Genomic DNA, 12,670 nt, shown 5'->3' on the forward strand with positions numbered 1-12,670 from the left:
GAGCTGTGGGTCCTGTCCCCGTGGGAGGGGAACGGCTGGCAGCGGGGGCAAGGCGGCGGGGAGCCCTGTGGGTGCAGCAGGAGGGACGGGTGATGTTGTGAGCACCGCTTGGGGGGTGCGCGGGCGTGAGTGGTGAGGACAGAGCCCTGGGGTGGGGTGGCTGTGGGGTCCCCCACCCTGGTAGCCGTGTGCGCCAGCAGGATGGGGTGGGTGGGGGCAGCCACAGCCCCTTTGCACCTCCCCAGTGCGCTGCTGCTCCTGGCCGATGTCGAGTGTCAAAAATAAAACAGCACGGGGTGTATTTGGGGAGGGGGGGGGGGGGGGTGAAGGAGCCTAATCTAGAGGAGGGCTCTCCCTGGGCACCAGGGCAGCACAGGGGAGCCCCCAGGTTTCCCAGGGGCCGTGCATGTGCCTGGAGAGAAGCTCGATGCAGGCTGAGATGGGGCGAGCCTCTCGCCACCCCAACCTGCAAGCAGAGAGCGGGGGGGAAAGCAGAGCCCCCTCTGCACCCCCCCCCAGCCCCGTCTCCATCAGCAGCCGCTCGCCCGTGTGCTGGAAAACCCTCTGCAGCCGGCGAGCGCCCGTTGCAGGGGGGGCTCACCCGGCGCCTTTGTTCCCTTCAGACCCTCCCCTCGCCGCTGCCTTTCCTTTTCGCAGCGGCTCCCGTGCTTGCCAAAAGAATGCACTGGATGGAGCGAGCGAGCCGGGCGTGCGTGCACGCGTGTTGTGCGCGCCCGCCTGCGTGTGTGCGTGTGCGCGCGTGTGTGTGTGTGTGTGTGTTGCAGCCGACTTCATTAAAGCAAAGCCAGCCCCGAGCTGCAGAGGCGCGGCAGCCTTCGATTTCGTGGCCGGCTCCTGCGGGAAGCCAACGGTGCCTGCGTGCTCGTGCCCTGGCAGCCCAAGGCTCGAGCATCCCTGCGGCGGCTGCGGGCCCCACTGCGAGGCCCGGCGAGCGGGGCCGCCCAGGGGGCTCCCGGGGGCTGCCGAAGATGGAGCCGGCGGGGGGAAGTTGGCTGCCTGGCTCCAACTAGGCTGGACCGCGCTGCAACCTGTTCCCCCGGCCTCCCCTGCGCTGCTGTGCCGGGCGCTGTGCCGGGTGCTGTGCCGAGCCGCGGCGGGCGGACGGAGGGGCTCGGGGCGCAGCCCTCGCCTGGCGGGGCAGGAGGGGCAGGGAAGGGGCTGCTTTGGGTGCTGGGGCAGGGTGCTGGGAAGGATGTGGCTGCTTTTAACCCCTCGCGTCGCGGCGGAAGGCGCGGGGGCTGCTTAGGGAGGGAGCGCCGCAGCCCCCGCCGTGCCCCGGGGGCTCCCCGCTGTGTCCCCCCCCCCCCAGCTCGGGGTCCCACCGTGCCGCGGGTGCTGAGCCTGGCGCTGCCTCTCCCTCCCCACGCGGGTCTCAGCTCGCTCAGAGGGATGGAGGAGCGACGGAGCTGAGCATCACCCGGAGAGGAGGAGGAGGAGGGGGCCCCGCAGCCCCCCCCCCCACCCTCCTCCCTCCCTCTTCTCCCCCGCTGCCTCGGCCGTGCTGCTTCGGCTCACCTGTGCGTTTTCTTCCAGGATGGCTCGCTTCGGGGAGGCGGTGGCCGGCAGGCTTGGCTCCGGAGATGGGGGCTCCGAGCAGAACCGGAGCCGGCAAGGAGCTCCTGCCCCTGCGGGAGGGACCCCGGGAGCCTTCAAGCAAACCAAAGCGCAGCGAGCCCGGACTATGGCTCTGTACAACCCCATCCCCGTCCGGCAGAACTGCTTCACCGTCAACAGATCCTTGTTCCTCTTTGGGGAAGAGAACATAGTCAGGAAATACGCCAAGAAGCTCATCGACTGGCCATATCCTTTCTGCGCCCCCCCCTTGCGAGCCCCCCCCTTGCTCCCCCGTGCCCGGATTTGCCTCGGTGGCCTCCCAGGACACGTGCGAGTGGCACTAGCTGGCAGGTAAGCGCCTGCCTTCTGCTCTCCTTCGGCGCGCGGAGAGGGGTGCCCTGGCACCCCATCCCCAGGGATGCTTCTCGCCCTGCTGCTGCTGCTTCCCCTCCCTTGCTCCTCTGCTCGGCGCGTGCTGGGGAGCCGAGTCCCTTCTCCCCCCGCCAGGTGACCCCAGCCCCTGGTGGGGCTTGAACTTGGAAGCCCCCCCGTGCTGGCGAGGGGCTCTCCGACGCGGTTTTGGCGCTGTGCATTTCGGGGTACCTTTCCTCGGGCGCGGGTGTGTGTGGCCGTGGGGTCACAGCCTCTCCTCTGCGCCTCGATGTCTCGCTGGAGTTTTGCCACCCCACCCAGAGCCACCCATCCTGCTGGGGACAGACCCCTGCGAGCCCCCCAGCCTGCAGGGTGGTGGCTTCCCTGTCGCCCCGCAGTCACCTCTGTGTGCCTGCTCACCCCTGGCGGGGGCACGGCCGTCCTCGCCCCGCAGCCTCCATCCCACTCCCCTGGGAACCAGCTGCCCCCTCCCTGGGGCACAGAAAGATGCCAGCCCCTCTGCCTGCCTCCTGCTGCTCCCCACGGCCTCTGGGATCTGCTCTGGGGACCATGGTTCATCCCAGGAATCCACAATGGGTGGAGGACACGGGTCCCCCCAGCTCCCCCATCCTTTCACCTACCCTATGAGCTTCTTTTCCCTCCCGCCCTCCCTATGGGTGCCCCCGGGCACCGTGGCTGGAGCCCAGCACCGCAGCATGCTCCTCTCCATCGAACCTGTGCTCGGCACCCCCCTGGACCCCAGGTCCCCTCCTCGCCGAGGACACAAGCCCGCAAACTTCCCCGTGGCCACGTTTTTCCCGTAGGACCCTCCCCGTAGCGTTTTCTGCAGTGGTGATTACGTGCGGCTCTTGCTGGCGCTTGCTCTCCCTGCAACTTGTTGGTTAACTTGCCGGCTCCTCCGCCGGGCGCGGGATGGAGGCACCTGCCCTGGCGCCGAGCAGAAACGGCTTTATTTGGTGCCACATGTGCCTCGGGGACACCCTCGGTGCCGCGGGACGTGCCACCCCTGGCGCTAAGCATTGCTGGGGAGATGACCCCCACGGCGCGCTGGTGCATCGCCGCCTCCGAGTCCTGCCCAGGCAGCTGCAGAGGATGCTCAGGGGGCTGGCTGCGTGCTGGGGGTGCAGGGGAACCCCGGGGTGGGGTGCAGCTTTGCCAAGACCCCCTGCGCCGTCCCCAGATCATGCCCTGGGAGCGGCGGTGCAGCAGCGTGGGTAGGCAGGCTCAGCCAGGCGGCAGCTCCGCTCAGAGCACTGCAGGGCGTTCGCCGGGCCGGCGGGGCTTGTTTTCCAGAATATGCCAAATTATTCATGTGCTTTTCCAGCGCGGTGTGGGAGGGCCCTCGCTGCTCAGCTTTGCTTCCAAGCGCTGCTGCGGGCCGGGGTCCCGTGCCGGTGTGGTGCGGCACCACAGCTTGTCTGCCGCGCTCTCCTGGAGCCTGGCGCTCGGCCGCCACGCTGCAAAAACCCCTCGGCGTTATCCTTCCATGGCATTTGCGTGGCAGGAGGGAGATTGGCTCTTTTTTTTTTTTTTTCCCCTGAGAGAAGTGACATATTCCCGGGCGAGCGTGTGGAGCTGAGCCCCCGTGTCCGTTCCCCGCTGCCCCGCGTGGCTGCCAGCTCGCTCCGAGCGAGTCGCCCACCCTGGGGCTCGCAGCGCGGCACGGCGGCTCTTCCCTTCGAGCTCCCGAGGGCAGGGCTTTCTGGTGACGAGTTTGTACCTGTTGGGTGAAATATTGGGAAAAAGGGGCCTTCAGAAGGTGTTCATTTCTGCTGGGAAAGGCAGAAACCTCTCCTGAGGCTCAGTGGTTGTGCCTGGTGGAGAGGACCTCGATGCCACCTCACTTTGCGCTACGGCACGCTGCCCAAAATGCTGGGCATTGCCAAAATGCCCTGTGGCCAAAAGCTCAGGGCTTTGGGCCACGCCAGCCTCGTGGCAAGGTCTCCGTGGGTGGAAGCGCTGTGGCCGGGCTGGTGTCGGTACCGGTGGCCCTGTGAGCCGCTCTCCTCCTCGGAAGCCTTTCGGCAGGGCCGGGGGAATTTGTGCGCATCTGGCCCGCGGCACCCGGGGCCGGGATGGAGCGAGGGGAGAAGTGGAGGCTCTTCTTCATCCAGCTCGAGTTGACTAGGTAATAGGGCTAAAAATAACCGGTGATTCAGGCCTGGGTATCTGCTGGGTAACTGTATAATTATAACCAGCAGCCTCTGCAGTTTGGCTTCCCGGTGTAAATAGGGATGATGCATGGAGGGGAAGGAGGAGAAATACGATGAACCGGGGCTGGGATTCAGCTCCGTGGGGAAGAGCGAGTCTTTGCCGAAAGCCCGGCTTGCTACCTCTGCTGGAGCTGCTCTTTTCTCTGCTCACGCTCGAAACGCGAGGCAGCCGCTGCTTTGGCTGTGGGAACATCTCCTCCTCGCTTCTCCTCTCCTCCCGAAACAAAGCCCCGCTCTGCCGGCCAGGCCCTTAGCCCTGATTTCATTTGTTTGCCTGCCTGGAGAGCTGCAATTCAGTTAGCGCACGAGATGGGCTGCAGCTCCTCTATCTGCTCCGTCCTTCAGCCGCTTAATCGCATTTGACCTGGACAAGATCCCTCTCCCTCCCCGGGAGGGTCGGATGACGGGGGGTGCCATCTCTGGCTCCGTCCCCAGCCCGGCACCCCTTGGCAAGCCTTCCTCATCATCTTCCTCTGCGCCCACGCTGCTCCTTCCCCGCGGCGACCTGCCTGTGCCCGTGGCTGCTCTTGGTGGCCACCGCGAGGGATGCGTGTGCCAAATGGCAGCGATTTGGGGCGAGCGGGTACCCCCACAGCAGCCTCTTGGGCACTGTCCCTTGGGGACATCGGTGCCCTCTTTGTCCCCATCGCCTTCCCCCCGCCACCATTTCCCCGCAGGAAGGGCTCCACCGCGCCGTGCCGCCCTTGGGCACCTCCTGGCGCTACCCAGGAGCATCTCCTCTCCTCCGGGGCCCTTTTTTTTGGGCCCTCCATTCATCCATCGGGGTTTTTAACGCGTTGCCTTTCGGGGAGGGGCGGGTGGGTGCAGCGGCAGGGCCGTCTCCGGCAGCCAGGGCTGGAGCGCGGCCGCCCGTCAGATGGCGAATTTCGGGCAGAGGCAGCTGTTGTCATGGCGACGCCAAGTTGCATCCCGTTGCTGCGGCGACCAAAGTTAAAAAACTGATGTTAAGGCAGGAAAATCACATGACGCGGTTCTTTTTTGTTTAAAAAAAAAAAAAAAAAGGAGTGGGGTGGGAAAAAAAAAAAAAAAAAAAGGTTTGGTTTCCAGTTCTGAGGAGAAGACTTCTCCCCGGAGCTGGCACGTGGCAGGCAGGCGCCTGCGCCCACGTCGGTGCGGGCAGCTCCGGCCCGGCTGCATCCTGCCGGGCTCAGCCTTCAGGAGGGTCCTGGGTGGGGACCAGGCCTCCGTGTCCTACAGGCACCACCCGTGGGTGTGGATTTTGGGCTGGCCAGGAGCGTGGTGTGGGGATGGGGACACCCAAAAGGCGCCCGGTGGGGACGGCTCCTGGTAGCGGTGGAGCGGGTCTGGGTGGGGTGGCAGCTGGGTGCCAGCGGGGTGAAGCCCCCTGACGGTGTAGGAGCTGAAAGCTCCATCGTGTTCACAGCTGGGGAGCAGGGAAAGCCCTGCAGGGGAGCAGGTCCTGCGGGAAATTTGGGGATCGGTGGGGAATGGAGGCTTTGGTTTATAGGAGGTGGGTTGGGGGATGCTGGAGGGGTGAAATCGCTCCTGCGCTTTGGAGGCTGGGTCCTTGGAGATGCCCAGGAGGCTTCTCTCTGCTCCTTCCACCCCTACTGGCCTCGAAAGCGGGGAAAAGCACGAGCACTGACCTGCTCCTGCTGGCAGGGGAGGCGAGGAGAGCTCCCTGTGGCTCCCAAACCTCACCCAGGCCCGGGGAGGGATTTACATCCCACCCAGCTGCTCGGCGAGGTCTCACCAACGTGCCACCAGCGTCACAAATCCCAGCTGGGAGCTGGGTAAGGTCTCCACGTGAGCGATATCTGCTGGGTGGGGACAGCAGGGCGAGCTCAGCATCTCCACCACGGCACCGCCACCACCGGTGGGGACACGGGCTGGGGACAGCATGGCCTCGGGGCACCTTCCCCGCCCCGAACGCACCAGGCTGCAGGTGTGCAGGGGGATTAGCAGAGTTGCTAAGGAAACGAGTCAACTATTCAGGGGCAAGAGCGTGGATAAAGGAGATAAATCAATAAGGGAACCTATTTTTATCGGCTCCCTAATGATCCTCCCGGAGAAGCCAGACGAAGGAGGAGGAGAAGGCTGGAGGGAGATGGGCTTTCGATGCTGGGCTGGGAGGGAGGTGCTCTGTGGTTTGGGTGGCTGGAAGGTCAGGTCATTAATGCTTAATGAGAGAGGAAATGATGTGACCAAGCGCTGTACGGCCCCGAGCTGGAAGTACACTTGCTGGTGTGTGGATATTTTCCCCCTGCTTTGGGCAGCTGTTCCTGCTGGCCCTGGGGGAGGCTTTTTTTCCCCTCGGGCTCCCCTAACCCAGCACGTCAGGAGTTGTAGGGCATGGTGCCACGGCCCCGGCTGTCCCACACTGGGAGAACTTGGGTCTGAGCTGGCCGAGCACGGGGAGATGCTCACTGTGCGTGTCCGGTCCCTCTGCACGGGACCCGTGCGCCGCAGAGGTCTCTCCCAGTTTGCTTTTACCTCCCCAGCTATTAATTTCCCTGAGTGGCCTTTTAAACGCCTTGGCTGAATCTGTTCTGACTCCTCTCCCTAAATAAATCCCAGCTCCTGCAAGCTTTGGTTGGCTGCCCCTCCTGGCAGCGATCCTGCTCTGGTGCCCGTCCCGCTGACACCGGTGGCGGTGCCCACGTGGCTGCGGGGTTTTGGCAAGGTGCAAGGGGGTTTTGGTGCTCGGTGGTCACCGCTGCTGTGCCGTGACCTCCTGTGAATCCCAGATCTGGCCTGGGATTTGGGATGCTGGCAAGGGTCTAAGCACATCCTGCTGATGAGGCACTTGTGGTCTCTCCAAAGGGTGATCGTTGGTGGCAAATGCGCAGCCTGGTGCCGTGCCTGGCCCTACAAGGAAGAGCCCCAAACCCTTTTCCAGGTGAAGCCCAGCCTGTCTTCGTGCCCCTGTCCATCCCTTTTGTTCCCACCAGCAGCACCATCTCCTTCCCAGCCCAGCAGAGCTGCTTGGTTAGTTGTCCCCCCACCTCGGGAGGGGGCGGTGAGGCTCAGCACATCTCCACCAGGGAAGGTCCTGGGGGCTCCTGGTTCCCTCATTGCCCCCCTTTTTGGCAAACAGAGTGGAGGGTGGCTTCTCCCTCCTGCCTGGGGGTGAAAGCTGGGCTCTGTGCATGCTTTTTGGGGATAAAAGGGTGGTAGGAACCCCATCCGCCTCTCCTCTGCTCCTTGACTCCCCTTCACGCCCTTCGAGTACATGATCCTGGCCACCATCATCGCCAACTGCATCGTGCTGGCCCTGGAGCAGCACCTCCCCGAGGACGACAAGACGCCCATGTCGCGGAGACTGGTCAGTGCCGGCCGAGGGCACCCTCTGCCCCCTGCTGATTTCGGCTGGTTTTTGGGGTGGTGGGGCAGGAGGGGACCCCACCAACCTCCTCCTCCATGGAGAGGGTCCGGGAAGGTTTAAAAATCCTAGAAAGTGGGGTGGGGAATGAGCAGCTTGAGTGGGTCACAGCCCCCGCCTTGGGTTTCCAAACTTTGGGTTTCCAAGGTTGGTGCTGGCTGAGGAAGGGCTGGGAGAGCTCCCGGGGTGGGAGGAAGGGACTGGGGAAGGTGGGATGGGACTGGGGAAGGCGGGATGGGGCACGATGCAAGGTGAAGCCACCCCACGTGAAATGGCCGGCGCTCTTTGCCCCGTGTCCCCCCGCCTCACCGTGTCCCCCCGTTTCCCTCCGGCAGGAGAAGACGGAGCCGTACTTCATCGGGATTTTCTGCTTCGAGGCTGGGATTAAGATTGTGGCTCTGGGCTTCGTGTTCCACAAGGGCTCCTACCTGCGCAACGGCTGGAATGTGATGGACTTCATCGTGGTCCTCAGCGGGTGAGTCGGGCGGCGCGGGGACACCGCTGTGTCCGGGCAGGGGACACGTCCTGGTGGTGCCACGAGCTCCAGGACATGGGGCAGGGCCACGCTTTGCTGGTTTTGATGGTGTTTCACCACCAGCACCTGCTGAGTGTCATGCTCTGCCACCCAGCTGGGCACGGGGCGAGTTTTGGTGATGTTTGTGGGGCAGGAGGAGGATGGAGTGTGGGCTGGGGAGCAATTGAGTACCGTATGGGCCAGACACCAGGAGGGGAGGGAGAAAAGCTCTTCTGCTCCCCCATGTGCTTCCCAGCCCAGTGCCCAGGGCTTGGGACCGAGGTCTTGGTGGGGTCCTGCAGGTGATGCTTGCTCCTGGCAGCAGTGCTGGGGGTGGCAGAGCGCGACGCGTGGCGGGTGCCGGTTGTGTCAAAGCTCGTGTCACCTGCTGGGGACGTGGCCCAGATTCGAGCCCTGCTTGGGCCTGACGAGCTGTGCTGGTGTCACAGAAAGGAGCGGGCGGCTACGTTTGGGCTTGTGCTCGCTGGCGGTGGCAAAAGGCTCGAGCAGAAGTGCCTCAGGGTGACGGAGGGAAACTGAGGCACGGCAGCCAGGCGTTGTACCCAGGGGCTCTGCCAAGCTCCAGAGCCCTGTCTCCTGGCCTGCAGCCTGCTCCTGCGTGGTGGCACCGCATGGGACGTGGCAGGAGGGGTTTGGAGGGGACACTGAGCGTGGCGCTGCCGTGGGGTGCGGCGATGGGCGCTGCGTGCCCAGGGTGGAGAGGTGCTGGTCAGGAGGAGCATCCTGGTGTGGCCACGGGCAAGGAGCTGAGCCAGGGCCAGGCCCTTCTGGTGGGACCTCTGGGGACAGCGGGGTGACGCAGGGACGGGGGGACGAGCCGCGGCGCGGGGCTGCATCCACCCGAAGCAGCAAAGCGGTGACGGGGAATGCCCGCGGGCTGCAGGCTGGCCCGGCTGGGCATCCTTTGGGGCTCAGAGCCAAGGGGAAACGCTGTGTTCGGGGGTGGGGACGGGACCGACGGGGACCTCTCCTGCGGGTCGGGGCGGGCTGGCTGCGGCCGAGCCGGTGCTGAGTCAGCGCTCAGCAATTACTCACCCGCCAGCTCCCTCCCGCGCCGGGCCCCGTGCCAGGGAACCGATCGCCCGTGACGGGCTGCTGGTGTGCCCAGAGGTGCCAAAACCCCCCCCGGCACGCTTATGAGGCACAGAGGGGCTGTTCCTTCCCCTCCTGGCATCCCGATTTGTGCCTCAGCAGATGGAAAAAGCTCTCCCCGCTGTGTCGCTTGCGCTTGGAGAGGCGTGAGCAGAAGCGGTGGCGGCGCCTCCCCGCACCAGGGACTCGTGCGTGTGTTGGGTCCCCCGAATTTTGGGTGAATTTCTCCAGCGAGTGCCGCTGGGCCGGCAGGCGGCCTGCGGGCAGCCCATGGGGGAGGCGTGCGCTGCCTTGGGCGGGTGGCAAATGGGATCTCTGCGCGGGGTCTGGAGATGGTGTTTGTGGCCCGAAATTTGGTTCGCGTGGGCCTGGGCAGAGGGCTTTGGGTTCATGAAAGCTGTTGGCCTCAGGGATGCTCAAAGGTGTCTGCAGTGAAGGGGGTGTTGTGCACATCAGGGACCTTGGGGGGTGCGGAGTGGTTCAGGATGCTGAAGCAACAGGGCGGGCATCCACGGGAGCAGGATCTGTCCCGGTAGACCCAGCATCACGCTTGCTGGCCCTTGTCCCGTCCCTCCACGGGTGACACTCCCTGCCTGGGTTTATTTCGCCACGTGTCTGGTTGGAGAGGTGCCTCGTGCTGCTGGCGTCACGGCCCAGCCACCATGGTGGGGTTCCCATGGGGGCCCAAATTACCCCAACGAGGGGCTGCTCGATGAGTGGCCTCCTGGGACCCTGTGCAGGGATGGATGGCACCTCGGGTTCAACCGGTGTTTGCTTCGTATGTCAATAAACCCAGGTTTTTCATCTCGGTGGAAATCAACGCCCACCCAAAACTCCCTAATGCTAAAGCTTCCACCAGGGAACTAATAGGCACGCTTATAAACCTGCTCCGTTTATAACCTCTGGTTTCCAAATCATCATCGCTGCCTGAAAAACAGCCTGTTCTCCCCCGGCCAAAAATACTTTTCTCGGAAAATGTGCGATGAGCTGCCTTCATGTGTTTTGGGGCAGAACCGTGATGGGGACGGTGAGCCAGGCCTGGTCAGGCACCGAAGCTGAGCTCGGGACCTGCTCGGCGTGGCATTTCCTGGACCTAGAAGGGGAAAACTGCTCAGAAATGGCCAGAAAGGGCTGGTGGACCATGGGCACTTCTTAACCAGTGGTTCCTAAGAGGGAGAGGTTGGAGCTTAATGGAGCGTCGGCGATGGGAGCATCAGCTCCCTGGGCAAGGGCTGGGTCTGGAAGTAGTGTAATGAATAGAAAACCCCAACCCGAAAACAGCCAGCTTTGTCCTGCCCTGGATGGGAAGGAGATAGTGGAAAAGAAGGGTTAATTTCACTCTGAAAGCTCCCAGGCAGGCGTGTGCTTTGCCTTGTGCGCTGGCTCTTCTGGTCGCAGCAGCAATACAATAAGGCGCCACGTGTGAGATGAAGGGGTGGGGGAACACTTCCAACGACAGGGAAAAGGGAGAACCGAAATCAAAAGGCCCTTGTGAAGTTGTGCAAAGGCCAGATGCTGGCACAAAAGGTTTTCTCTTCGTTGTGACTGCTGTTACTACTTGTCGGGGGGTTGCTCTGCTTTCCAGCACGTGCTGTCCCTTCCTGCTCCTCCCTTTGTATCGCGGAGGGTTGGGGAAGCTCGTCTTTGGGCTGTGCCAGCCCAGTGTCCTGGCGGCTGTCCCTGCTGAATGCAGAGGGGATAAATGCCCGGGTCGATAGAAGGAAGAGCCGGGTGCCTTTAGTCACCCCCTCGGGCACGGAGGTTTCCACACGGGTGTTTTGTGGTGTGGAGCACGGCCAAGGGGAGGCAGGGTGGCCGCAGTGTGTGCCATCAGACAAAGCCTGGATGTCCCAGCCCCGATGAAGGTTAGGGCAAGTCAGCTTGGGGCTTGTCATCATCAGCAAAGGGGCACGGGATTTTGGGATGGCCACCTCGGTTATCCTCTTTTTTTTTTTCTTTTTTCCAAGGATGGAGCCAGTCTCCACTGTGTTATCTCCCCCACCTCTCACCCCTCTCCCCTGCTCTTCCCTTCCAGGACAATTAGTAAAAGTGTTTGGTCTTTCGTTGGGATGAATAATTAATTCCCGAGCTTTGTGAATGATTCATGTGCCATATGCCATGGCAACGGGACGTGCCTGCCACCGGCACCTCGCACAAAGGGCAGGGACGGGGAGCGTCCAGGCGCAGGGGGCGCGTTAGGGCTGGGGGGCTTGGGGCGGCCCCTGGGCAGGCAGTGCCGTGGGCTGGGGTTGGGGGGGCACAAAAATCCCCCCGTCTTTCTGCACGGCCAGTTTAGGAGGCAGAGCTGCTCACCCCGATGCTCTGCACCCTCACCATTTTCAGCTCAGGGTTTCCTGGAGCAAAGCACCGTTTTGTTGCAGTTGTATTTATTTTCCATGACTTGGCTTGATGACCATGTGGCCGTGTCCCCTTACCAGAGGGGATGCTTCAACCTTGATCACAGGAGGTCCAAAATCATCCTCCTAGAGAAAGACCCTAATTTCTAAACCCTGAAGGGTCTGGGCTCCTAATGCCCAGGGGGAGATGCTCCATGTAGGGAGCCGTGCTGCTGCGTTCCCCGGGTGCAGGATCCAACCCATGTGCCACTCATGCACCTTCACCCCATCCTTCCCCACCCCAGGAGCCACCATACAGGTGGTGAGTCCTTCCCCTGTCCCCGGGGACATCGTTCCCCTGGTGCCATCAGGACTGGCAGCTTTGCAGCCCCACAATCCACTCATGTTGTGGCCCCAAAACCTAGAAAGAACAAAGAAAAAAAAAAAAGGTGTCTTTCAGGTCACTCTAAACCATGCTGCAGGCAGGGTGTGGGGCTGGCTTGTGTCCCCTCGATGGATCCATCACTTTTTGGGAATATTGGTGTGAGCAGGGTTGTTGCTTGCAGAGCCACCCGGAGCACGGCAGGGCTGCTGGGGCGCATTTGTCTGCGTAACCAGTGCCAGTCACAATGATATCTGCAGAGAAGGGTTTGATCCGGTGGCCAAAAAGGGGAAGAATGGGGTAAAATCCCCGTATAACTTCCTTTCCGTGAGCCGTTTGACCAGTCTATTAATTACGCACTAGTCTCCCTCACGGAGTCAGGTGGCGTTCAGGCCTTGAGGGGCCTTTCCACTTAATTATAAATATTAATTTGTGTGCCAGCCAGCACCCTGCCTGGCCCAGATTCGGAGCTGGGATGGCTCTGGCAGCTCACTGGCACCTCCAGCCCCATGCAGGGCCCGGGTGGGCATCGCCGGGGGGTGCTTGGTTTGGCGAGGGGGAGACAGAGCCGTCTGCTTTGGGGGTCAGCATTTGGTTGGGAAAACAGCTTTGGGATATGCATCAGCTGGGTGCCTAAGGACAGAGCTGCCCGTTGGGAACTTGGGATGTGATTTCCACCCCCCCCCCCCCCCCGGCCCGGGACAAGGGCTCCAGCCCCAAGGTGCCCCCGGAGCTCGCTGCTCGCTCCAGGGGCTGCACGTAAATAAAAGGAGCGCGTCC

At 62.9% G+C, this 12,670-nt stretch overlaps 1 protein-coding gene across 17 annotated transcripts in view; it reads left to right on the plus strand.

Annotated features, from left to right (window-relative positions):
* CACNA1E (calcium voltage-gated channel subunit alpha1 E) overlaps positions 1-12,670 on the plus strand; it is a 115,387-nt gene that overhangs the window by 39,685 nt on the left and 63,032 nt on the right. For 16 of the 17 annotated variants that reach the window (XM_080601972.1, XM_080601974.1, XM_080601967.1 and 13 more), the window contains 3 exons: positions 1,555-1,820; positions 7,382-7,488; positions 7,881-8,020. In XM_080601972.1, the coding sequence (XP_080458098.1) occupies positions 1,555-1,820; positions 7,382-7,488; positions 7,881-8,020 (513 nt within the window). Of the gene's footprint in view, positions 1-330; positions 1,097-1,554; positions 1,821-7,381; positions 7,489-7,880; positions 8,021-12,670 lie in introns of those variants that run through there. The other variant, XM_080601965.1, reaches the window with a different exon arrangement.

Source organism: Anser brachyrhynchus, assembly GCF_964034855.1.
Source record: "Anser brachyrhynchus genome assembly, chromosome: 8".
Classification (NCBI taxonomy): domain Eukaryota; kingdom Metazoa; phylum Chordata; class Aves; order Anseriformes; family Anatidae; genus Anser; species Anser brachyrhynchus.